The 26908-nt window shown below is 43.1% G+C and overlaps 1 protein-coding gene and 1 long non-coding RNA gene across 3 annotated transcripts in view; one reads left to right on the top strand and one right to left on the bottom strand.

The window, feature by feature from the left end:
• The window catches only part of COL15A1 (collagen type XV alpha 1 chain), a 125093-nt gene extending 122522 nt beyond the window's left edge, over positions 1-2571 (bottom strand). The window contains exons 1-2 of one of the 2 annotated variants that reach the window (XM_083709051.1): positions 2238-2571; positions 2051-2133 (exon numbers count right to left, since the gene is read on the bottom strand). In XM_083709051.1, the coding sequence (XP_083565177.1) occupies positions 2051-2133; positions 2238-2248 (94 nt within the window). In that variant the 5' untranslated portion in view covers positions 2249-2571. The remainder of the gene's footprint in view (positions 1-2050; positions 2134-2237) is intronic. The other variant, XM_083709050.1, reaches the window with a different exon arrangement.
• On the top strand, positions 2081-26250 carry LOC310830333. The gene is made up of 5 exons (XR_014557594.1): positions 2081-2174; positions 5388-5481; positions 16564-16767; positions 18393-18467; positions 25573-26250. It is a non-coding gene; the product is annotated as an uncharacterized lncRNA (long non-coding RNA).
• The last annotated feature ends 658 nt before the right edge of the window (positions 26251-26908 follow it).

A 26908-nucleotide genomic window follows, 5' to 3' on the forward strand; every position in this document is an offset into this window, starting at 1 on the left:
CTATTTATTTTGCGTTTTGTTTTTGCGGCTCTTTTTTTGTGACTGTGTGGAACCCAGTTCAGCTACTGATTGATTGAGTGGCTGCAGTACATTGTTTATTGCTTTCATTTTATGGATCAATGGTCTCGTTAAAATTCATGTTCAACTGATGTTTTAGGGGTTGTTTTTAAAAGTCTGGAACAGATTAATCCATTTTGCAGAACTTTCCATGGGAAAGTGTGCCTTTGTTTTGGAACGCTTTGGTTTTAGAACAGACTTCTGGAACAGATTAAGTTTGAGAACCAAGGTACCGCTGTGTATGTTTCTTTATGGTATAGGCAGACCAACCAAAAAAAAAGAGTATTGGACCGTATGTCTGGTATTTAGAACAGCAAAGGCAACTTCTGTGTAAACGGTGTGAAATTCAGCCTTAGCAGGTATAAGTGTAGAGTCCTAGAGTATTGTTCAATGGAGAGGTTGAAACTGTATATCTTTTGAGTGCCTTGCCCTGTTATTGTAAAATGGACACAAAAAAAACCATATAAAGAATGCAAATAGTAAAGTCAGCAATCTGTAGCCACAAGTTATAGACCTTTGCCTTCCACGAATTATTTTTGTGGACACTCACGCTTGCCTCACTGAGAAGGCCCAAGTCCACAGATGACTCACATTTGCAGCTTAGTACACAACTTGTGTCAATTACTTTTGTGAAATACCTGGTTAATTAAACCTTGAATGTGACCTAATTTGGTTTGGGCTAGTCAGGGTGGCCAGGGTGGCGCTGTGGGTTAAACCACAGAGCCTAGAACTTGCCGATCAGAAGGTCGGTGGTTTGAATCCCCGCAGCGGGGTAAGCTCCCGTTGCTCGGTCCCTGCTCCTGCCAACCTAGCAGTTCGAAAACATGTCAAAGTGCAAGTAGATAAATAGGTACTGCTCTGGTGGGAAGGTAAACGGCGTTTCCGTGTGCTGCTCTGGTTCGCCAGAAGTGGCTTAGTCATGCTGGCCACATGACCCGGAAGCTGCACGCTGGCTCCCTCGGCCAATAATGCGAGATGAGCACAGCAACCCCAGAGTCGGCCACTACTGGACCCAATGGTCAGGCGTCCCTTTACCTTTACTAGTCAGGGTGGTCAACCTGTGGTTCTCCAGATGTTGCTGGAGCCCAATGCCCTGCCAAGGGGTGGGGATGATGGGAGGTGCAGCCCACATCTGGAGGGCCACAGGTTTCCTAGACTTGCTCTAAGACTTAGTTCACTGCCTGTGAAATGGGAACAGTGACTTCACTTAAAAAGTTGTTGCAAGAATGGATAAGAATTGTAAAGAGCCTGTGACAGGTAGCAGTTTAATGGGGACTGGGAATAGGGAGAGCCAGATTTAAATCTTTTATCGGCAGTGAAACAGCTGGCAATGTTGAGGCAGTTTCTCTTTCTTTTTGTCCGGCCTACCTCAATCACTGTGAGGATGAAGAGAAATAACCTTCCCTCTTCTCCATATGCTTCCCTAACTAGGGAAAAGTCCAAATGATATGCACAGTAATTTTTTTAAGGTGATTAGAGAGCAAATGAAGGGCACATTCTGCCTGCCTACCCTTATTTATTTAGTAGGATGACAGCCTGCCCCATCCCAAAATGCTGGGTTTGGCACACACACAGGAAAGAAAATACCCATTAAGTATTTAAAACGCCACATCACCATGCCCCTAAAGGTCACTGACACTTTGAGAAATTCCTTACACCAAAGTGTTATACCATTTCAGGCATACATTTGGAATGTTCTGCATTCTCTGAGCCATGCAGAGCAACCCTTCCTGCTTTTCTGACACCAGAATGAAGGTTAAAAGAGTTTTTTTCTGTTTAGTGAGCAGTTCTGCTGTAATCCTTCAAGTGCCAGAATGAATGACAGCTGTAAGTTTCTGACATTCCAAAGACTTGATAAAGTTCTCTGGCAGAAGCCCTCAGCATCCCGTTTCCAAGCCTATCTCACATTCCTGCTCACATCGCTGGTAAAAAGACAGATTTCAGATTGTCCCCTCTCCCCAGAACTAGGAAAGGGAAAAGAGGAGGTTCTTACCTTCTATGACCTGAGCTGGTAGACCGGCAGGGAGCAATGAACCCAAAAGCAGCAGGAGCAAATTCCAGGGCACCCGGGAGTGACTGGAGAAAATTGGGAAAGAGGGAGAGGAAGGAAGCCAGAGGTGAGGTGAAACAATTCAGTGCCTCCATGTGAGGGTGGCGAGGGTGAAGGTGGTGGTTCTTACCTGGGAAGCATTTTGCAAAAGCCCTTCTTCAGCCAAAGACAGGTTCAGCTGCTTGCATGGAGTTGGGGAAGAGAGAGGCGGCTGCTGAGCTGCTTTCTTCCCCACCAGCGCTCAGCCCAAGTGGAACAAAGGCAGCTCTCTCTCAGGCTGGCTCTCAGTGAGTCACTGCAAGCCTCCAAGCCCGGCTCCCAGCACTGAAATCCGACTCCTTCTGCTATGTTTTCCTTACAGAACCCACCATCTTCCAGCTCCTCTTCTTCTACCTCACAGCTAAGTCCAGGACCTCATGCTCCTCCTATATTTTTGTCTGTCCTCAGATTTCCCATCAAATGACAGCAATACAATCACAACGGCCCGGGAAGCTTCCTCAGCAACTTATTCTCCCTCTGAGGGCTGCATTCCCTTTGTGGTTAACATCCTCTGATAAAAAGCAATGTTTCTTTTTAATGTTCACGGCTGTTTTGGGAAATTGCGGCAGCTCCTGTCTCAGCGGGGCTGACACGCTAGGAACTTCCACAGGGCTGGTCCCAAAAGGAATAGCAGTTTCACAAAAGAGCATTAAATCAAGTGTTTAAGTTGGGCTGACATGAGGGAGAGCTTTCCCACAGGATCAGACTCTTCATTCTCACTTGTATTTCTTGGTTTTAAGGATGCCTTCTGGTTTACTGAACATTGTCTAAAGATGGGTATATTAACAGGCAAATCACAAATGGTTTTCTAAAAATTAAGTAAAGACCTCCAATAAATGTTCCTCATCACACCTCCGATATGTTCCACCTAGTTTGATGCAGCTAAACTGAAACAGAATAAATCAAACTTCTGATTGTTCTCAAAAAACCAAAGTCTCATTTGTTATTTTTTACACAGTATCATATTATTATACTTTGTTTCCTTAATTTCCTTCAGAAAAATATTCTTTAGTTTATTGACTATACATTACAAGAATCATTTAAGGTCTGCCAGGAGGTTTTTGCTATCATAATAGGTTTTCAAATATTCTTTAAATACTATCCATTCTTTATTCACCTTCTGCATTGAGTACCTTCTAACTCTCCCCGTCATTATTGCCAATTGGATGTACAGTGGTACCTCAGGTTACATACGCTTCAGGTTACAGACTCCGTTAACCCAGAAATAGTGCTTCAGGTTAATCATGCTCCAGCGGTGCAGCAGCAGCAGGAAGCCCCATTAGCTAAAGTGGTGCTTCAGGTTAAGAACAGTTTCAGGTTAAGAATGGACCTCCGGAATGAATTAAGTACTTAACCCAAGGTATCACTGTATTCTGTCATTTTTACCTGCCATTCTGACTTTGTAGGTGTAATTTCACTCTTGCAATTCATTGCGACCAGAATCCTGGCAGCAGATGTTGCATACATAAAAAGTGGTCTTACTTCTTTCTTGATTTCAGTTGACATTATCCCTATTAAAAAGGCCTCTGGTCACAGTTTGGGTGCTCCTGTCCTTCACCCACATTTGAATTTGAATTTCCCCCTCAGCATGCTGCAAGGCTGTAGAATTCTTTCTAAGGTGTCCTTGTACTCCCAATTTTCACAGATACTTTTTTCATCCCTTTGTGACAATCTGCACCCATCAAAACTCTCATTTTTATCTCTTACATTTATGTCCCATTCTTCCTCCAATAAGCTTCTCTCTCTCTTTTTTTTAATCCATGCAGCAATGCAGTGATGCAGGTAAGGCTGAGAAATAGTGACTACCCCAGCTACTGAACTGAATGGATAAATTGGGATTTGAACTCAGGATTCCCCAAGCCTAATCCCACCTTCTAACCATTATACTATGCTGACTCTCAACACATTTAAAGTATCTTGTTCTGCTGCTCTAATCTAGGGGGTAGATATTCAGGGAAGTGGCATTCCTCGTTGGCTTTGGCAATATCCCATTCTCCAACAATTTTCTGCCTCCTATTCATTTCCAGTCACAATTAAATTGTTGCTATGGTAGGCTTGGGCAGCATTTGAGAGGTATTAAAACAGAAAATGAACCTAATGCATGCATAAAAGGGTTAATCTAAGCCCTTGAATCCTGCAATCTTTGGGTTAGCCTGCATCTTGGCTAACCCAAAGATTGCATGATCCAAGTTATTTCTTTTTAAGACATTAGGATCCTTTTTCTTCTTTGTCTTACTGCCAGCAGATGGAGACTTGTTTGCTGTAATTTCTGGGGGGGGGGGGGACATTCTCTCTCTCTCTCTCTCTTGGCAAAGCTAAGTGTTGTGATTTATTCTAGCCTAAGTATTTTTGTGGGTAACGCTAGTTAAAGGTGGATGAGGGCAGATGCAAAATCTAACCAAGTTTTAATGTACTTGAAGCAATTGCCAACTCTGCTATGAGAGTAAGACTCTCTCTTCCAAATCTTTCTCTCCAACACCACACCACCACCACCCCAGGGGGTCTTTTGCTGTTGTATAAGGGGAAAGTATTCTAAAGGTGAAGCACCTCATGCTTCATCACAGTACCATACCACAAAAAGTTTCATCTACTAAATTTATAGTTGAACATTGAGATTGAAAGCATAGAAATACAGTGGTACCTCGGGTTAAGTACTTAATTCGTTCTGGAGGTCTGTACTTAACCTGAAACTGTTCTTAACCTGAAGCACCACTTTAGCTAATGGGGCCTCCTGCTGCTGCCGCGCCACCAGAGCACGATTTCTGTTCTCATCCTGAAGCAATGTTCTTAACCCAAGGTACTATTTCTGGGTTAGCGGAGTCTGTAACCTGAAGTGTATGTAACCTGAAGCGTATGTAACCCGAGGTACCACTATATTACTACCCTCCAAAGATGTCAACCCAAGTCGCTTCTGGATATCACACTGAAATTGCACTTGATGCTCAGAACAACCGCCCAACTTTAAATTCACAAACATGGCTAAGTGGTATTAGCAGAATTATACACTTGCTGCTGGCGAGTTCTCTCAGGCTACTTCTGCTTCTTCCCCTCCCTCAATGAATTGTCTTGATCTGGCTGAACTGTGTGTATATGTCAGAGTCTATGCATGTTTTAAATATCACTGCAACAGTGGCACCATTGATAAGCCTCAGAATTGTTTCCATGAGAAATATGGTTTTTTTACCCCACCCTAAAGCATTCTGAATAGAGCTTTTTCCTCCCCCATCTCCCCCACATATAGCTGATTGTGTGCAACCCCTGCTCAAAATAAGTTGTTTTTAAAGTCTGGACCTAATCTGACGTCTTTGCTACATGTACATGACTTTGTACGAAAGGTATGTACCCACCCCCATTTTTGGAAAGAGGAGAAGGAGAAGGAGCTGACACGCTGAGCACCGAAGAGAGTGAAAGGGGTCTGGGGCAGAGAGAGGGGCTGGTTCTTCAAGTGCAGAATGATGCTGTGACCCTGCAGAGTGAAAATATGAGCTTTTCAATATATAAAAAGGTAAAGGGACCCCTGACCGTTAAGTCCAGTCACAGACGACTCTGGGGTTGCGGTTCTCATCTCGCTTTAGTGGCTGAGGGAGCCGGCGTACAGCTTCCGGGTCATGTGACCAGCATGACTAAGCCACTTCTGGCAAACCAGAGCAGCACACGGAAACGTCGTTTACCTTCCCGCCGGAGCAGTACCTATTTATCTACTTGCACTTTGATGTGCTTTCGAACTGCTAGGTTGGCAGGAGCAGGGACCGAGCAACGGGAGCTCACCCCATCGCGGGGATTTGAACCACCAACCTTATGACCGGCAAGCCCTAGGCTCTGTGGTTTAGACCACAGCACCACCTGCGTCCCAGATATAGTTGGGTACAATTCTATACTCAAGGGGTGGCATTCAAATAAGTCTTGGAGTAGATCCATTGAAATGATCAAACCTGTTAGTCGTGCTAATCTATTTCAATGTCTACTCTTGAGCAGAACTGGTGTTCTAGGGTAGGCACGTCCAACTTCCAAGAGACTGCGATCTACTCCCACTATAAATAAACTAGCAGTGATCTACCCATTGGACTGACCAGAGTTTTTGAGCTTTTTGAGGGGAGGATGAGCCAAAGTTGTTGAACTTTTTTGCGGGGGGGAATAAGCTTAGTTGTTGACCTTTGGGGGGGGGAGACGATTGATCAGGATGACGCAATCGACCACAGACACCCATAGACATCGACCAGTTGGACATGCCTGGTCTAGGGGTTGTTGGGCCCGCAGAGCAGGGGATGGCTTGGGTTACAGTTGACCGGCAACCTGGACTTTCAAAACATGCAAAAGTTTATTGATAGGGATAATCTACAACTTATCAGTCAACTTCTCAGGGAGTGTCTAGATGACTCAATTTTGGAGGGCACACACAGTTATCAAGAAACTAAAAGGGGGCAAAGCTCCATGTCTTCAGAGTGAGTTTTGTAAAACATGCTCACTGGTCCCACAATTTACTAAGCATTTAATTAATGTTATCATGGAAGGAGAACAGACACCACCTTCGTGGAAAGACGCAAGACTGGTGGTTTTGGCCCAACTGGGGAAAAATCCTTGCCAGCTGGGATCTCAACACCCCAAGTTGCAAAGATATTGTCAGCCCTCCTGGCAGCTCGCTTGAACAACTTTGTAGGCCAGTATATTCAAAATGAGCTTTGAATGTTATACATAATAATATTTTAAAAATTAAAAAAAATAAGTCACACCGATCTCATTGACTATTTTGAAGATGGTTTAACCATGTTCATTTCTGCTGAATGTATTGAGGAAATTTAATTAATTTGAAAATTTATTAACTGTGATATGCCTATTCATTCATTCATTCATTCATTTAATCTAGCAAAAGCAATTACAAGAAATAAAATAAATAAAGCAGAATAAAATACTGTTGTGAGTTGGGAGGGTGTTAGGCTTTATTACCGAGCCCAGTGCTTTTTTTCTTTAAAAAATGTGTTTAGGGGTACTCTCATTTTGACTCAAGAAAATCACCATTTTATAGTTCAAATCAGGGAAAATAAATACAGTAAATGGACAAAAGTACAAAGATTCACAAAATTTTTAGGGATATGCATACCCCAGGAAAAAAGCACTGACTGAGACCCTTCTAGTTCCTGGATCCAGCAAGGATTCAATTGCTAGTCTAGCCAGAACAGCTTCTTGGTAATGGCCCTCAACAGGCTGGTAGTTAAAAGGACAAAGACATGAGCTGAAGTGTGTGAGAGCTGGGCTAGACGCAGACTGCAGGCAGAAGCCTGGGGGGGGGGGGGGAGATGTGCTTGATTTCTGCTGGAATTCAAGATGACTGTCAGGAATGAGCCAGCTCCAAGCGAAGGTTTGCAAACAACTGCAGAAAGCAGCCAGGAACAGAGAGGCTTAGATGTTAGTCAGGCAGGGGAGAGCAGGCAGCTGCAGACTTCCACTCTTCCTTACCTTGACGGGCAGGCTGATATGGCAGTAGCTGAGAGCAGGCTAGAACACAACAAAACCTCGCAGGAAGCACAAAAAGGCACAAACAGTTTCAGAGACAGCCTCTCAGAACAGAAAGAGGTTGGAGCGGATCCACTAAGTCTGAAGAGTCAGCGAATGGGAGGGGTGCTAAATAGGAAGCAAAACAAGAGACATAAGGGTTGTAAGTTCAATAACTTCTGTCAACCCCGGAAGGAGTCTTCAGTAGGGTCATCTTGACTCCTGACAGAACCTGACAACAACGCCCCATGTAGTATGGATGGGACCTGAGAACAAAAGTTACATTCCTCTTTGGAAAGAGTGACTTAGGGCCAACCCAGACTTCCTTTTGTGCTGCCCTTTCCATGCACAGATGTGATGGCCTGTGAATCCGATTCAGAGGCTGAACCGGAGCAATCCCAGCCTGCACAGGAGTCCCCGCCTCCAGGGCCGGCTGAACTGGGGCAGGGCCTTGATTCTGAAGTACCAGCACCTGTGCCAGATCCTCAGGAGCAGGCACCAGGTGAATCCACTCTGGCTCCAGAGGTGGTTGAGGACTCAGTGCCTACAGGTGAGTCTCCCCCTGGGCCCAGTAACCCTTCAGCCTCTCCTGAACTGCAGAGGCTCAGGGCAGAGAGGCGAAGGGAACTGGTTTCTCCCAGAAGGAGTGCTCGCCTTAAGGCCAGGAGAGGCGGGTCTCCTGGAGGCCGGGACCGCCCCTGGCCTCAGAGAAGATAAAGGCCAGTCAGCCCGGTCCCAGGTTGCAGGAGCAACATCGTTGATGAGCTGTTTCGGCCAGCATCCAGTCCTGTTTCCCCAGAGTTCCTGTCCTTGCCCAGCTTCCCGCTGTGGACCCCGCTTCGCCCGAGGAGGACTGTCTGCTGACCCTCAACTCAGGTCCTGGACCTCGCCCCACGGTAACCTCCCCCCTGGACCAGCACAACAGATCTGTACTTTAAATCGGTCTTGGTTTTTTTTTGTCCCAGCGCTTTTCCCAGGAAAACCCATGTCTTACCACTGAATCAGAGCAAACAGCAATCTGGGGAGAGCAGTGGTAAAATGCGGGTTTTCCTGGGGAAAGCGCCAGGACCGAAAGAGCAACATGCTTGGAGATGGAGCTTTAAAACCTGGACCTGTGCCTAGAAGCATGGTTCAAAAGGAAGTTTGGGATTTGGCTATAATGGCAAAAAGAACAAGAATGGCAAGTGAATATTGATATAAATTCTGGAGCAACCACTTGCCCTGTATAAAGGTAAAGGTAAAGGTACCCCTGCCCGTACGGGCCAGTCTTGCCAGACTCTGGGGTTGTGCGCCCATCTCACTCAAGAGGCCGGGGGCCAGCGCTGTCCGGAGACACTTCCGGGTCACGTGGCCAGCGTGACATCGCTGCTCTGGCGAGCCAGAGCCGCACACGGAAACGCCGTTTACCTTCCCGCTGGTAAGCGGTCCCTATTTATCTACTTGCACCTGGAGGTGCTTTCGAACTGCTAGGTTGGCAGGCGCTGGGACCGAGCAGCGGGAGCGCACCCCGCCGCAGGGATTCGAACCGCCGACCTTTCGATCGGCAAGTCCTAGGCGCTGAGGCTTTAACCCCCAGCGCCACCTGCGTCCCTTCTTGCCCTGTATACATTGCTGTAAAGAAAATAATTCATCCTGCAAAAGCATATTAAAGTAGGTTTAGAATTTTTTAGCAGAAATATTGGAATTTTACATTAATTTACATTGATTTTTATGTTTCTGAGACATGAAGTAATTTTTCCAGAGCAGAGGATTGTGTTTAACCTTAAAGCTGAAGTAACTATGCAGACTGTAAACAAGAACCTGGGCTTACAGAGTTTTGTGGCATAAATTTCAAATGCTTAAAAAGTTCTTGCAAATACTTTTCTTGTGAAAGTGTTAAGATCATCTTTCTCTTCTCTTCTCTTTTTCTTGCCACGTGGTATTATTACATAGGTTTGTTTAGTTGGAGAGTGAAAGACTAAACTAGGATAAAAACACATTTTTTAAAAACCTGCTGAAACACATTTTCATTTCATTGCCATGATTCTAACTGTAGCATTTGAAGATTGGGGGCTTTTTAACTGTTTACAAATAGAGTGTGATTGTTAAATGTACAGTTTCTCCAGATATTAATAAATCAAGACATTTTTGGGCTGCTTTCCATAAAAAGATTGTTATATGGTTTTTAAAAAATTAAATGCATGTGCATGCACAAAATTTCCCAAATTTATTTAGGAGAAGTCATGGCTGTTAAAGTGATCTTATTAACTAGCAACATTTAAAAATACATTTGGCAATAGATGTTGACTATTATAAGGCCATATATTTCATTGAAAGGCTCCATTCAGATTAAATGTCACATATACATTCCAACAGACCAAATAAAATGGGAGAGGACTATGAACGCCAAACATTGTTCTGCATACTTGAAGAAATAAGGGATCTCCTTGTTTGCAAATGTGACACTGGCCACTTTTAGGAGTGGCTTTGCTATGGCTTTCCTCCTGAAAAAGCGAAGTCTATTGTCAGCCCGACAGCCTGGGCTGGACTTCCCTCTCCTACCCAGTCATTGAAGGTGCAACAGCCCTGCCCTCCTGCACAGATGGCAGATGTTGTTGGTGCAACTCACAAACTCTGAACGGAGTGCCTGAAAGCTGCCTCTGCCCAGTGCTGTGTCTCTTTTTCAGCCACAGTGGCAAAAATAACTTTTCCTTTTTTATGTTCCAACAATTATTTTTTTTTAGTGCTCCTCCCTTCCTTTCTATGCAATGTTCTCCTGCCAAACTTCAGGCTCCCTCCCTAGTTTTTGTTCCATCCCCTCCACTCAGTTTCCAGGTGAGGCTGGAATGCCTCTCCCTGAGGAATCTAGTGCAGGAAACTAAAGAAACGTACAGCAAAATACGGTCAACAAAGCAACCCCAGTAACTTTGGTCAATGGTTTCTCATAGAATCATAGAGTTGGAAGAGACCACAAGGGCCATCGAGTCCAACCCCCTGCCAACAATTCCATTGTTTTACTGTTTTCTTATTTATTAAATTTGTATACCTCCCATCATCCGTAGATCTCAGGGTGGTTCACAAAATTCACGAGAACAAACTATTTGCAAATCATCTGGAGTCTTACCTGTCTGCTACCAGACAAAATATCTGTTTTGTAACAACCTTTCGCCAGCAGGAGAATGAAACGGCAGTTAATATTAATAAGTGGACAGTGGCTCAGGCAAAACACAATAGGCAGTTTTGTTTTTGTTTTTATTTTTTTTAAGTAATATTTATTAAGGTTTTAAGGGTTACAAAAAACAAAAGTAAAAACACCATATTAAACAAAAGCAAAACAACACATCACAATAAGTAGAAGAAGAAAAAGAAAAGAAGAAAAGAAAAATAATACAAACAATTAAAGAAAAAACACAGCAAATCTTCCCATAACTTATCTTTCATTTGCTTGTTTCCTTGACCTCCTCACACCTCCCTTTTTTGTATTCTAGTTCGGTTAGCTATTTCAGCAAATCCTTTCCATCTTTTCCAATTTTTGTCCTGTAATTTGTCTTAATATTAATGTAACTTTACTTTCCCTCCTTTCACCAATTAACAGTCTATTTTTCCTAAACCTTTATAACATTTCTGCTAAAACCACATAACTTCATTCCAACATCCTTCTACCATTCATTAATTTTACAATGTTTCTGTAAATAGTATTTAAATTTCTTCCAGTCTCACAATAGGCAGTTTTGGAGCAATAGACCTCCTAAGGAGGTTTCTTGGTCAAGTCACACTTAGATTCCACTGAGCCTGCAATACATTCTGTGGAAACTAGAAATCACTGCTTCCATTGCAGCAGGAGAGAAAAAAATAGTTGTGGAAAACCGAAGTGTCCAGCTCATAGGTGCCAGTCAGTCTCTAGTTCAAACTATTAAAATGCTCATCATCAGAATAAAGAGCCGGCCTATCCATGAGGCAGATTGAGGCAGCAGCTGCCTCAGGCAATGGAGTCCAAGGGGCCCCTCTGCAGGCGCCCCCAATGCCACAGTCGCTGGAGAAGCAAAAAGTGGCTGTGGCTGCTTCTGGGTTTGGACAAGATCTTGAGAGCACCCCGTGAGGTCGGGAGGGGGGGCCAGGAGATTGCATGGAGGGCTGTGCGCAAGTTCTTGTAGGGTTCTAGTCAGATCTTGCCAGATCCTGGAAGTCACAGCTGCGCGATCCCAGTAAGTGAGGCTTCGGCAGGGATGACAAGGGTTGACGGACGGGGAGGCACTTTCCCATTTTGCCGCCCCTGTTAGAATGCATGCTTTGTGGTCAGGCTTGTGTGCTGCACAGACCACTTGGGTGCAAATCCAGCCTCAGGGACAACAGCAGGCTTTGCTCTCATCACTAAGTGCAGCACTGGTTTTTCTTACATAGGAGACTTACTTCTTTGACTTGCTTCTTTGGAGGAAAGTCCAGACATGTTCTGGAGGACATCAATGGGGAAGTGGGATCAAGGGGGTCCCTGAGCCTGGGACCTCCAGTGGTAGAGACTCAGACATTACATACTCTTACCTCTGTGGCCTCATTCTGGAGGGATGTGCTCTCATTATTTTTTAGTTTTAATCTAGTGTAATTCTGGATATTTGTCTACTGTACAGGAGGTCTCTGGTGCGTAGATGCAGCACTTTGTCCTGAAAGAAACTGGAATGTTTCCTTTGCTATGGCATTTGTGGTTAGACAACACACCCGTCCCTGATCTCAGACTTCCCACAACAGCAACAGCTCATGAAAAAGCAAAAGCATATTGCATATTGGAACCACAGAGATGGACAAATCCTAAACGACAATTTCTAACTACATGAGATAAATATATTCATGTACAAGCTATGATTTCTGAGGCACCAGTAGCAGATGAACAAACATGATTTTTATGAGCTTGCAGGGAGTCGATCAGGTTTCCACTTCAGGCCTACCAGTTTTCTGAATTTCAGCTGGAACATATAAAACACTGGCTTCCGTTAATTTTACAGTCATTACTACCTGGTGAGGGATGCTGGAGCCACTTCTTCTTGGCATTTTGTTTTTTAAAAAATAACAGCGATTCCATGTAAAAAGTAAAGGTAAAAGACCCCTGGACAGTTAAGTCCAGTCACATGTGACCATGGTGTACAGCACTCATCCCCCTTTTCAGGCCAAGGGAGCCGCCGTTTGTTCAGAGACAGATTCCTGGGTCATGTGGTCAGCATGAGCACATTTTTAGTGTATCATGTGGCTGTCTGGGAATGAAGAATTTATTTTTCAGGCTGGAGTTACTGTTGTGGAATCATCTAATTTCTGAAATTAGTACCATTGTTGATAATGTAAGCTACCCTGAGACATTAGGGTGAAGTGCAGGTTAATAATAATAATAATAATAATAATAATAATAATAATAATATGCAAGTGGAGCCAGCTTTATGTTTCTTGTCTATATTTAAAGGGCCAACTTCGGTTGTTTTGAGGCCTCTTGTCGGTGTTCGACTTGCAATTGCCCAAAATTGGAAATATATGTTAAATGTCACAGAGGACAATTGGCTTAAGAAAGTGCTACCCTTTGCTATCCTGGAAAAACTCACCTGCCCCTTGAAAGCATTAAGTGAAAACACAGATCTGACCTAAGAACCTTTCAGCCATTATGACACATATGAAATAAAATACTTAATTACTTATCTAGAATTTAAACATGGTTATATATGGTATTTAGGGACGCAGGTGGCGCTGTGGGTTAAACCACAGAGCGTAGGACTTGCCGATCAGAAGGTCGGCGGTTCGAATCCCCGTGACGGGGTGAGCTCCCGTTGCTCGGTCCCTGCTCCTGCCAACCTAGCAGTTCGAAAGCACATCAAAGTGCAAGTAGATAAATAGGTACCGCTCCGGCGGGAAGGTAAACGGCATTTCCGTGTGCTGCGCTAGTTCACCAGAAGTGGCTTAGTCATGCTGGCCGCATGATCCGGAAGCTGTCTGCGGACAAACACCGGCTCCCTCAGCCTATAGAGCAAGATGAGCCCGCAACCCCAGAGTCGGTCATGACTGGACCTAATGGTCAGGGGTACCTTTACCTTTACCTATATATGGTATTTACAAATTGCTGCTGCACATTGTTAAACATCCCTGCAGAGACCATGCCCCTTTTTTACCAAGTACAGTGGTACATCTGGTTACGAACTTAATTCTTTCCAGAGGTCCGTTCTTAACCTGAAACTGTTCTTAACCTGAGGTACCACTTTAGCTAATGGGACCTCCCGCTGCCGCCACACCGCCACCACACAATTTCTGTTCTCATCTTGAAGCAAAGTTCTTAACCCGAGGTACTATTTCTGGGTTAGCGGAGTCTGTAATCCAAAGTGTTTGTAACCTGAAGCATCTGTAACCCAAGGTACCACTGTACTTATATTCCACCCAAGTCAAGCAGCATTTTCTCCGTGATGGATTTACACTTTTTTTTCATTTAAATTTATGTGTTTTCTTTCTTGTTTTAAGACGCAAAACTATATTCTATGCATGTCAGTGAATTACTCTAAGTGAGCTCTCAGCCTTTGTACAGCATAAGACTTCTAAACTGAATAAAACTTAAAAACTGAAATAAATGAAGCTTTCTGCCAGTTCTCCTGGTTAGACGTTAAGCTAACCACTCTGTAATTTCCAGAATCTCTTTTTCAAAAAAACGATGTTATGTTGGCCACCTTCCAGCCCTCGGCTATGGACACTGACCTTAGGGATGTGTATTTTTGTTGGGAGACCAGCAGTTTCTCACTTCTTTGTGAACTCTCAGGTGGAGGCTACCTGTACCTGCTGTTTGATTCATTTGCCTCAGTTCCTCAGACCCCCTTCCTGAGAAAGTTGGATCAGGCACAAAGATTCATTCCCTACATTTTCTGCAATGAAGACCAATGCAAATAATTCATTCAGCTGCTAGTTTGAATAGTGTTCAACATCAGAATTATTTTAACCATTATTTTATCCAATTATTTTAACCATCACCTAGAGGGGGAAAATTTAGCTACATTTGAATGTTTGTTTTCAACCCAGAATCTTTATTCTACCACTCTAAAATATCAGTCTTTTGAAAGGAATACAACCAAGCGGAGAGATAATGAATGTCTGAGAAAATATTGTTGACAAAAGGAAGTGCTCAAAACAAAGTTGGAAAGAGCAGGAGGAAAATAATAAAGAGAAACATCTGTATAAGATTATGATACCACAGGGAAGAAGAAAGCACAAGAACTGCTATGCCTCTAAAGCTCAATGCTTTGCTTCCTGCAAGAATCACACCCTTCTCTGTCTCTCCTAATGACTGCTCCAGAAGCCAGTGAGATTGTCTAGGCCAATGGTTCCAACTGTGGTCACAGATCTGGTGAATTAGGATAGTACCTGCGTCAAGAACCCAAAATAACACTCCTTTCCCCTGTATGGAACTTTCTCTCTGGTTTGGTTTTGCTGCTGCAGTGCTTGGGCAATTGATTTGATTTGCCCCTCTTAAATCTGAGATTATTGCAGCCTATGGGAAGACAAAACCTCGAATGCATTTTGGCATTTCTTTCCCATGAAGCCACCACAGCCTGCTTCCCTTCCCCATTATCCTCGTGTAATAAGACTAAATAATAAGCACTCAGATTTCCCTTTGCGCAGCACCACAAATTCCAAAATAATGTGGTCTGATTTACCCAAAATATGCATTGCCTCACGTCATCAACCAGCAAAGTAAAGCATGGATAATATAGGTTGTTAGATCTTTAAAATATGCCCTTCTACGTTCCTTCCAGAGTTTCCCTCATCCCCAAGCATAGAAAAAGACCACATTTGGTAAGTTAAAAATGGTTTACGTACAAACTCTCCAAAGGTCAAATTCATGTGCTTTTCCATGCAGTTTCAGAAACAGTTGCACAGGCAGTAAAACTCGGCTGCATTACAAAGTAGTGAAAGTTCCAAAATTATTGGTATAGGAAGTCAAGCGAGGTTTGTGAGAGCCATGTAGCTAAGCTGCAGCAACCAGCACAGCTTCTTCAAACGCTGAGCTTCTCAGGTAGACGGAAGGGGTAGCAAAGGGTTGATTACCTAGTCCCTCCCAAGGTGAGCTGGTCCTCTGGTAACTTCTTCCACCTTCTGGGAGATGAAATTGCAGGTTTCCCACAGGCACCTGGTTGATCACTGTGAGAACAGAAGCTAGATTATATGGGCTTGATCCAGCAGGCTCTTCTTGTGTTTTTATAAAATAGCAGGGCAAGAACATAAGGAGCATAAGAACAGCCTGTTGGATCAAGCCAATGGCCCGTCTGGTCCAGCATCCTGTTCTCACAGTGGCCAACTAGATGCCTGTGGGAAACCAGCGAGCAGAACACGAGCACAAAAGCACTCTCACCTCCCATCGTTTCCCACAACTGGTTTTTACTGCCTCCAGCTGCAGGCATCACTAGCCTCTCCTCCTCTTTTAAATCCTCTTTAATCCTCTTTTAAAGACATCCAAGTTGGTTACCATCATGGTGAAGGAGCACTTTTTTAAAAATCTGTCTTGAATCTTCCAACATTCAGCTTCCTTGGCTGCCCATGAGTTCAAGTGTTGCAACAGAGTTCTTATATTCTAGACATGAATTTCTCCCCACCATGTTTCAGTTATGCCTCTTAAATCATGCTTGCCTTCTTGCATAAGTCAAGATATCATCTTCTTCCTGTTTATTTCCCATTCTCTGCACATTGGTGTAGAGACAATGGGATTTACATCCTGACTTCTCCTTTATTGGTTTTTCCATGCATACTGTAATGTTAGAGTTGCCATATGACTTGCCTAAGATCCAGGACAAAGCGCCACCTTTCAAATGCTCTCCCCTGGACATCAATTCCCCCTTTGAAATCCTGGACATATGGCAGCCATAGTAGTGCACTCTCATAGTTCTCCTGCCTTCACTCACTGGCCCCTGTATATATGGTATCATTCTCTCTTCTAGGATTTCATGGGTCTCCCCCTGCAGGATTTAATTTAAAGGCCTCCCATCCAGGAGTGCAAAACACCTGCCAAGCATATTCCTCCTAGTCCTTGTGAGATGCATCCAATCTCTTGCTGGATGCCCGGCATCACAGCAGTGCAGAACTTGCTTCAAGACACATGCCGGCATATTTTGGCGATGAGAAAACTTACCTGTTCAACTGAAGTAAGCAGAGGAAAAATTACTCCAGCTGATTAATGATTTTGTCAGCTTTCCTGGAATACACTGAAGTTCCCAATATGCCAGGTTTGGCATGCTTCTGATCTGCATTTCTGTACATATATTTTTTATCATGTTATTTGAAAGGGAATCATTATTGTGTTAAAGTATATGTTTTGCCCTTTATAATATTTTATTACTGTGCAATATTGGTTGTTTGTTGTGAGATGAATTCTCCTCATGCAGGCATGGGTTTACTTCTTTTTGTAGCATCCACATGATGTGTTAAAAAAACCTGTTGCCAACAGCCTGTTTGTGTCTTTTTAAAAAACCCTTTGCAATATTAAGCCCCATCTAGAAGCATCTTTATCAAATCCACACACCCAGACCCGAAAAGGCTAAATCCAGATTAAATTGGGGGGAGAGGGCGGAAGTAAGAGCTGGCATTTTGATGCCAACTTTGTTGTGTGGGCACCATGAGAAGCGTGCACGAGGAGCACACATCCCACAACAAATGGGTCTGGAAGCAGCCTTTGTTATTTTGTATTTGAAAAATAAAAATAAAGTTTTAAAAATACACAACTGTTTCACAGGAGGAAAACGGATGCCTGGGTAATTGCAGCAGTCTCTAACCTTTAATTTGAGCACTGACCACTTTGGGAAAGGCCACTCTCTGAAGCAACTAATTTAGAACCATTTAGAACCACCCTTTCCCTATCTACAAGCAAGAACTAGCTACTTACCATGCTGCCAGCTGAAAATTTCCCGACTGCTGGTTGCAGTGGCATAGTGTGGGGGGTGCAGGGGGGCCGGCTGCACCTTGCGCAACATCTGGGGGTTACGGTTAGGGGGCGCAAATCCACGGGTTAGGGGGCGCAAATCCACAGGTTAGGGGGTGCAAATTACTTGCCTTGCCCCGGGTGCTGACAACCCACGCTATGCCACTGTCTGGTTGCAAGAGATTTCTAAGAGCATTCAACCAAACACAGGTAGAATAGATAAACAAGAAATAAAGGGCAATATCCAATGTTAGATATACACAGATCCATTGACAGCAATGAACATACTTCCATTAATCCCAATGGCTGTTGTTGTGTGTAATATCTGGACAAAATGTTTTCCAGAAATAAACTTTTTGTTTAGGAAATGTCTGCAGGGTTCTTCAATTCCAAGAATATCATTACTAAAAATGCAAGTACAAATTAAAGAAGGAGGATTTGGTATTTTGAATTTGGAACTACATTACCAAGTTTATTTAATGCCACATGCTAAATATTTGAAACCAAAATCTGGGGTAAACTTTCTGACCTGGGCAATCTTAAAATATACATATATAGCTCCCCTCCTCTCCAGTGAAGAAAGGATAGGTGAGGATCTACATAAGGAACAAAGGGGGAATAAAGATCTACACTGGGATCTGCTGCCCCTCACCTTGCCTCACAGGTGGGCTGGCTCTGTATGAATCGAACTTTTATTCAGCCGAGCTTATTCAACTGTTCACAGTGGAATGATTCCTAACTAAGAAGTGATTCTATGCCTGTAGCCACTGGCATGGGGGACTGTGGAAAACGGAGTGAATTGCTTTCATTTTTAAAATTAATGATTATTTTTTACTTCTTTTACTTTCACAGGTCAAATAGTGATGAAATGTTTGCAGTTAGCGTCTTTCCTAAGTGAAAAATAAAACCAACAGCAAAATCACAGAGGTAATTAACAGGGTTTTAAAATGTTATAGAATTATTTTATCCATAATAATTTTGTTGTGTTAAAATTGATTTTATAACCCTATTTCATTTTATAGAATAACACATCTCCAGCTAATGTCCATATTTTATACCAAACTTAGGTTCCTCTGGCTGTAAGAAAACTCAAACAGCTGCATTAACTTCAAGCTCCCAAAAGTGAATTGTTTGTGCGTGTGAAAGCTTTGTTTAGTGAGTGTTAAATTTCAGAGGTATTAATGCATATCACACATAATTTGTGCATCTGCAAACAAAAACCCAGTAATAACTGGCAACAGGTTAAGGCTGCCGGCTGTCTTTTGGGGGCATGGCTGCTGCCGTGGTTCTCATGGGCACTAACCCAACATTTCAAAGTTTTGCATCCCTGAGAGAGCAGAGGGAGGCAGAACAAATGTTACCACTCCTACACAAAGCCCCTTGGAGTAATAAACATCATCCCTCTATTAAGTCCCTACCCCTCTTGCCAGGCTAGATTTCCTAACACTTTTTTTTTCATCCAAAAAGTGTTCTCATCATCAAAGAATTAACTCATATTCTTGTTCATCAGACCAATTAACTGGATACTTGCTGCTCACCGAAAAAGCTTTTGGCATTTGAATTCCTAGATGTGGAATCAGAAATTGCTATCTCTACTCTCAAAGAATATGCTTGCAGCCACAACAGTAGCATTTTGGGGTGCCATTCTCATACCCTCCAACATTTCTCCGATGGAAATAGGGACATCTCATTCCACAATGATAATTTTACTATTTATACCCCACACATCTTACTGGGTTGCCCCAGCCACTCTGGGCAGCTTCCAACATATAAAATAAAAAATAAAACACTGAACATTTAAAAAAACACCTTTCCTTCAGATGGCTCAGGAATTGAATAACTCCATACCCTCCCACATTTCTCCAATGAAAATAGGGACATCCGGGTGGCGCTGGGGGTTAAACTACTGAGCCTAGGGTTTGCCGATCAGAAGGTCGGCGGTTCGAATCCCCATGACGGGGTGAGCTCCCGTTGCTCCGTCCCAGCTCCTGCCAACCTTGCAGTTTGAAAGCACGTCAAAGTGCAAGTAGATAAATAGGTACCGCTCCGGCGGGAAGGTAAACGCCGTTTCCGTGCGCTGCTCTGGTTCGCCAGAAGCGGCTTAGTCCTGCTGGCCACATGACCTGGAAGCTGTACGCCGGCTCCCTCGGCCAGTAAAGCGAGATGAGCGCCGCAATCCCAGAGTCGGCCATGACTGGACCTAATGGTCAGGGGTCCCTTAACCTTTACCTTTAAGGAAAAGCGGGACATTCTGGGATCAAATCAGAAACTATAGGGACACTTGCATTCTAAGAGTGTTCAGAAAGTGTTTCATGCTCATTCTCTTAGTCGCCATAAGCAGAGCCCGGCTGGATCAGACTAAGGAACCTTCTTGCAAACCCTGACCAGACATTCAGAGGCATAATGCCCCAGGGTTCAAGGTCTATTGGGCTGTTGTGGCTAATAGCTATTGAGGGATCTACTCTGTGAAGTTGTTTAATACACGAATACATCTATGTTGGTGGGCAATTAGGACATCCTATAGCAGAGAATTCCACAACCGCAGTTCAAAGAGGCTCCGTGGTGAATTTGCATTGACCCAGTTAGAGCTTCTTCGTATTTTCAGTTCTGCAACGTTAGATGGAAATATTTACTTTTATAGTTTCCACTTCTTACAGCTGAATCTTTTTTTTTTAATGCAGTACAAATGTAAGAAGCAAACAGTACTCCCTTTGTACCCCTACCCAAAGAAGAAAAAAATCTGTTAACTGGAAAGAAGCATTTTAAAACTAGGGGTGTGAGCCAACCCCAAGAATTGGTTCAGACCCCTCTTCAGAATTTCAGAAAAGTGCAAGATTCAGTCTGAGTTCAGTTCAGGGTTCAAATCTACACCCTGTTTTGGAAAAATGAAGAGTGATTTCATTTCAGCTCAGACAAGCCCACAATCTCTTAAAGTGACCCACATTGGGGGTTTTCATTCCAGGATTTGTCCAAATCTGTGACACACCCCTAATTAAAATGTTCAGCGTTGCTTTACTTATTCCCTTCATCCCCCTCCCAACCGCCAGGAAAAAAATCGCATATACAAATCTAAACAAAAATGTAGTGAGGGGAGAAGAACTTTGCTGACTAGGAATGGAGGAATTATGACTACAATACACAGGGGAGAAGGTTTTCAGGAAGTCCAGGGTCAAAGGTCAGGAAAAGAGATTAAAAAAAATAAAGATCCTAACATATCTTCAATGCAGAGAAAGAGCCAACTTAATTTTTTATTTTCCTGTTTCAAGCACTGAATATTTTTTTTGGACAGAAGAGTTGCCAAGTTGTAACCCAGAAAGAGTTTCTTCATGTTTAAATTCTCCTAGTGGAAAAGGGAAATTTTACATTATACAATTCCTTTAAACACCGAGAGGCATTTGACACCCTTGACGGTTATTTAACAAAATGCATCTGTTTTTAATTTGCTATTTAACAGAATTAATCTGGAGGTCTGATCAGAGCTTGGGTTGTGCTGAGAGTTGAAATGCACATTCACACACAATTACTTTATATATCACCTTTTCCTTGAAGGAGCTCAAGATGGCATGTACATGGTCCTTCTCCTCCTCATTTAATCCCCACAACAACCCTGTGAGGTAGGTCAGGCTGAGAACCAAATTCCTGAGTTTCAGGGGGTTGGACTAGATGACTCTCAGGGTCCCTTCCAACTCTACAATTCCATGATTCAATGACTGGCCCAAGGTCACCCAGGGAGCTTCATGGCAGCAGAGTGGGAATTTGAACCCTGGTCTCCCAGGTCCTAATCCAGCACTTTTAACCACTACACCACAGCGGCTCTCAACACAGAGAACATGGTCCCAAGCAAATCCTCCTATGGATCATGGCCCCAGAAGAGGGTTCCCACAGTAGCCTCTCTCTTGGGACAAATATCTATCACTTGGCATGTGCGTGGTGAGAGGTGAGGTGGAGTCCTGGGCGAGGAGACTGCAAGGTGCTGAATGGGGAAGTGTGTCAGAAGAAGGGATTCATATTAGCATTGATTAATAACGTGCATGAATGGCTGTATTGTATTTCTGCTCACATTTGTTGTTTTACTTTGCTAAGCAACACTTAAAGAGATCTTTCTTTATCTTAAGCAGTATAGAAATTGCCTAAATAACAAGAGGCAGGAAAGTAGTAGAGAGGGTCAGCTCAGTGGAACTGAATAATTGTGCCACCCACAATGCTAACCCAAATCACCAATTTGAGCAGAGCAGAAGATGTCCGGATGACGTCAATTTCAGCTGTTCCCTTCAGTTTTTAGGGTTGTCCTGAGTTGATATTATTATCCAAAGCATTTCTGCCCCCCCCCCCGCCTCCCCTTATCCTGCAGAGGCTCAAACTTTGCATAGGCCGACATTAATCAATTATTTTGGCTCAAGCAGCTGGTGGAGTTCACTTTCCAAACTTTCACTGAGTCCATAGTACTTGTTGAAGCAACAACCGACCGCATCCTGCAGCCTGCTTCTTCACAACCCGAAAAGGCAAATGCTTCTCTTGTTATCATTCTGTCTATCCACTATAGTATTGAAAACGTGGGCACATAAATCAACCTCAGCCAGCACAGACAATATTCAGGAACGGGGCTGGGGGCTGGATCCCAACATCTGGAAGACAATGCACCTTCTGCATTGTGGGGGGTTGGACTAGATGTCCCTCAGAGTCCCTTCCAAGTCTATGATTCTGTCTTCTCCTAGGGTCCCACCCAGCAATATTGCTAGTGGGTTCAACATGAATTTCAAGGGGTGTTGCCCTTGCACTGCTCTCACTCTCGGGCTTTTTCGGTGGGAATGCAGAGACTTCCGATGTTCTGCCTTGTCCCATCTTTTAAAGGAAATCCTTCCATTCTTAACTTTGGTTTTTACTGCTTCTTGTGGCTTATCTTTCTGGGTTCTTCTTCTAAGTAGTGATGTTTTAGTCTTGACTGTATCTTTATTGTGTTTTTATCCATCTTGCAGTTATAGCTTTTACTGATGCTTTTAGCTGCCTCCTATTAGAAAGGCAGGCTGGACACATTTTAATGAAATAAATATAGCTAGTTTTCAGCAGGTCAGCGGTATGAAGAAGGATAAGGTGTGTTTGTAAAAACGAGGCTTTGCATAATGAGGAGTGCTTTGCTTTTTAAAAGTGTGAAGCGGGTTTCTTGAACCCCTAATAATGAAACATTAAGTGCATCTTGGCCAGACAGACAGTGTTCAAAATGTCGAAGGAATGAGTGGTGCAGTGCAATAACTGAGTCACTTCACAGCAGACAGGAAAAAACAAAGCCTCAACATTCTCAGTTTCCAACAGACTTCACATTCTCTGGCAATTGTCTCTTATTCAGTGGGCACCTGCCACCTAGTGGCTACAAGCAGGAAAAAATATTTTTCCATAAGTGGAAAATAAGTGAGCAATGTGTTTGGGCTGCCAACGCTTCAGCCTCCCTTACTGCGTGGATGGAAAAAACAGGTTTAACTATTAATGTGCTGTGTACTCTTTGGTAGCAGAGGAATCTGGAAATTACCTAAGTGTGTCTGAACATTTACAGCGGGCAGGGGACAGCTGCCTTGTACAACGGAAGGCTATAAATTGTGACAATAAAAGGAGAATTCAGGAACTTTGGGTTTGTGTATATTAGGGTTATAACTTTTTGACTCTTTTTAAAAAAGATTTCCTGTATCATAAAGGGATGAACTTTTGCTTAGAAAAAGGGGACTAATACTTCTCAGTTGTGAAGAAAGAACACTGCGAAATGAAAAGTTGGAATCACTGTATATGTAATGTTACTACTCATAAGTATTAGCACTTTTAAAAACTTTATGGAACTGTTTAGAACTTTTACAGCTGTCAGGAACTTCATAAATCTGTTTAGAATGTTCTAGAAGAATCCAAATATTGGTCTATAGAAAAAATGTGCAATCAAAGCGATGCGGGAACTTTATGGTGCTTGCAGCAGAAACAAAGGCAAACTGCAACCTCAATTTATTCTAAGCAATAAGAAGTGATGGACAATGTACAAAACATTATTCAAGTACTGTATTAGAAAATTTGCAATATCTATTATAATGCATACTGTACTGTGCATATTACATTATACAGTTACATATACAAAAATTGATTTATTGATTTTGGGGTGACTTTTTCGAAAGCTTTGGAAATGACAATTCATTCCTTTGTTTTTAGGAAAAAGTTCGTCTAACTAAGCTACAGGAACATGAGGTTGAAAAGTTAGAACCCTAGTGTATAGACCAAATTTCAGCACACACGAACTCAGTTACCACATTCTTCATAGACAAAATCAGCTCATTATTTAAAGTTTGTTGGATCTTTACCCAATAGTTGTCCTCTTAATCAGTGCTTTTTTCTAAAAAAATGTTTAGGGGTACTCTCATTCCATCTGAGACTCAGGAAACACCATGACAGGAAATGAGGCCGCCATTGTGGGTAGCAAAGGAACTGACGATTCACCGTGCTAGAGAAGAAACTAAACAAAAATTAAATTTTTAGTTTCTTCTCCCGTTAGATTCACAAAATATTTAGGGGCATGTGTACCCCTGCGTCCATCCCCCCCCCAAAAGCGCTGCTCTTAATCATATCATGACCATGGTTTTAAAAACTAGGTCACACCCTCTTTTTGTGAGTTGTCTCTTGTGTCCCCCCCCCTTTCTCTCTTGTATTTAAACTGTAATCATTTGGGTCCAGGCGGGCTGGTTGGGGTGGCACCTCAGATTACCCAAAAAACAACTGAGAGGTAAGGAGCCAAGCTGGCTGTTCTCAAGGGTACCATGCCAAACGACTGGAACATAGAATAACAGTCCAGACCACCCACCCTCCCCAATTTTGAGGGATAACTATCAAGAAGTTGTTGGAAAAGCAGCCATTTGGGAAAGGTTTGTTCTGGAGACATCTCTTTATTAAAGGTTTTCCAGGGGGACCTGAACTGCAGCACTCATGTTGCAGAGATGATAGTTAAGAGAAAGTGACTCATCTATAACAAATAGAGTTTATCACTTAGATTCCAATTTTGAAAGGGCAAGCTTTATATCTCTGCAGGCCAGTGCTATTTTTCTAGAAATAGAGGTGCTGGAACTCACCACAAATACCTCCCTTGTTCTCTTATCATGGCAATGGAGCCCACCTGAGGTTTTTTCAGTTCCTGCTTTAAAAAAGCCCTGCTGCAGGTGAGGTTATGTTGCCCTCAGAAAACTCACAATCAGGAGCAAATGACTCAGATAACACTCGTCTCTTCAGCGCATTTGAACTAAGTCCTTTGATAGACCTCCTTGAAGGAAACGTAATGTACTTTTGATTTGCTGGAATAAAAACATATAGAGCTGACATCATGCCACAGACATTATCCACACACTTGTTGGCATCTGTCTGTCTCGAGAGACAATGGAGTGCACCTTCGGGGGTGAAGGCAAACTGCTGTGCTAATAGCACAGAACTGTCCTCCTTGGGGTGCAAGCCTGGCAGTGTGTGTGGAGGTCCCTGGGCTGCCCAGACATCAAGACCTCCCTCTCAGCCTCGCTAATGTGGTCCAAAGGAAAGCAGAGCAATACATTTGGCCCCAGCTTGGCTGTGGGAGTTGAGGGAAGGTGTACAAGGCGCCATCCCACCATCTTAGGGACTCCGCTCTGTTTTTGTGTCGGGTTTACTCCTGAGCCTTTTCTTCTCCCGAAGTTATCCCACAAGGCAGGGGAGGATGAGGGTGGTTTTCCTTCTCTTAGATGGGCTCCCTGTTGCAACATACCCTTCATAAACTTCCAGGATACATTGTTAAAGGCTTTCTCCGCGTCCACTGCCATTAAAACAGCCAGCTTATCTATTCTTAAATCCAGGTATTCCAGCAGATTTATAACATTTCTTGTATTACCCTGAATATGTCTACTGGGGATGTAATATGACAATGTTTACGGATGTAATATAAGAATGTTAACAAATAAATAAAATGCAAATTCAAAAAAAATTAAATAGAGGGGCTCCTTTCCCAGGTAGATGAACCTCACCTTCCCTTTATTTCCCTCTACAGCACGTACAGAAATCGTCTTCTTGACCATTGGACCCTGAATTAGTCTCTTCCACTCCATCCACTGGAGTTTGTCTTCGCATCCCAGGGAACTCACCTAACTCCACACACTATAGCACATCTTATTCTACCTACTGGGTAGTTATGATTGTTCCTGAATTACGTAAATGAGCACACCGCCTATTCTGATTCCTTAACACCACATAGTCATGACTCAGAAAGTGTGGATTGAGATAGAGGATCAGGCCTTGTGATGGAGTTTCTACTTGTGGAGCAATGTGAAGGGGACCAGGAGCCTCGAGAAGGGTAGCTGCACGTGATTATTACAAAGCTGTTGGGATGAGCTGTGCTTCTTCTGCCTCAATGCTAAGAAACTCATACAGGATTGGAAGATGGGAGAAGGGACAAGCCCTAAGCCTAAGGCTAAAGGGTCTGTGTCTGACAGGGTGGATGAAAGTCAGATTTAAATTGGATTTTTCTAAAAATAAATAAATCAGAATTTAATTTCTTTTAAAATGTAAATAGTAAGGTTTCCTGTAAACACCAACTAGATTGGCATTAATATTATGTGAATACAAATACATGCTAGCCCTCCTGTTATTCTCTAAACCAAATCCCTGCCTGTACCAGATACACTGGGTTAAATATGTAAATGAAGAACCAATGTGATCATTTTTCCAAAATGAACATTTACACTCTGCCTATCGGACACAGGCATTTCATTTTCACCTGATGAAAGATAAAGGGCTCCAAGTCTGCCCAGTAATTATACTAGTATAAAAGTATACTTTTATATCAATCATTGTTAAATTGTGCCAGACTGAATAGCCACAATTATATCCATTTCACAAGGCTTCTTTGTTTGCTCAAGGACAATTGTTGCTCAGCACCAGAGAGCGACTATTTGAGCCTAATATGGAAGCCTTAGGGCTGGTGACATCCAAAGATGCTTGCCCATTAGCACGTCACCCCCAGTTTCTCTTCTCCCCCCCTCAGCCCGACCACACAGGCCCAGAATCTGCTCCAGGGTTCTTGTTTTTTGGGGGGAGGGGGGATGCAGCTGGGAGAAGTCCCGTTGTGCAGGCAGATTCCCACTCAGACTAAGCTGGATCAGTTGCCAATTATCATAGACTTTTACTAAGACTTAATGTGTTTCCCGCTGAAATGCTGTGAGGTAGATTTGCTGGTGTCCCGTATTTTGCATGTGCTAAACAGGAAGCAGAATGCATGAAGAACATTCTCCTGTCCTGTAGACTATAGAACCAGGCCCAGCAACATCTGATTAATCCACTAATGGCAAATCTACCAAGTAAATCTGCCCAATTCTGTGCCAAGTTCC

Source organism: Podarcis gaigeae (assembly GCF_964106915.1).
Source record: "Podarcis gaigeae genome assembly, chromosome: 13".
Lineage (NCBI taxonomy): Eukaryota > Metazoa > Chordata > Lepidosauria > Squamata > Lacertidae > Podarcis > Podarcis gaigeae.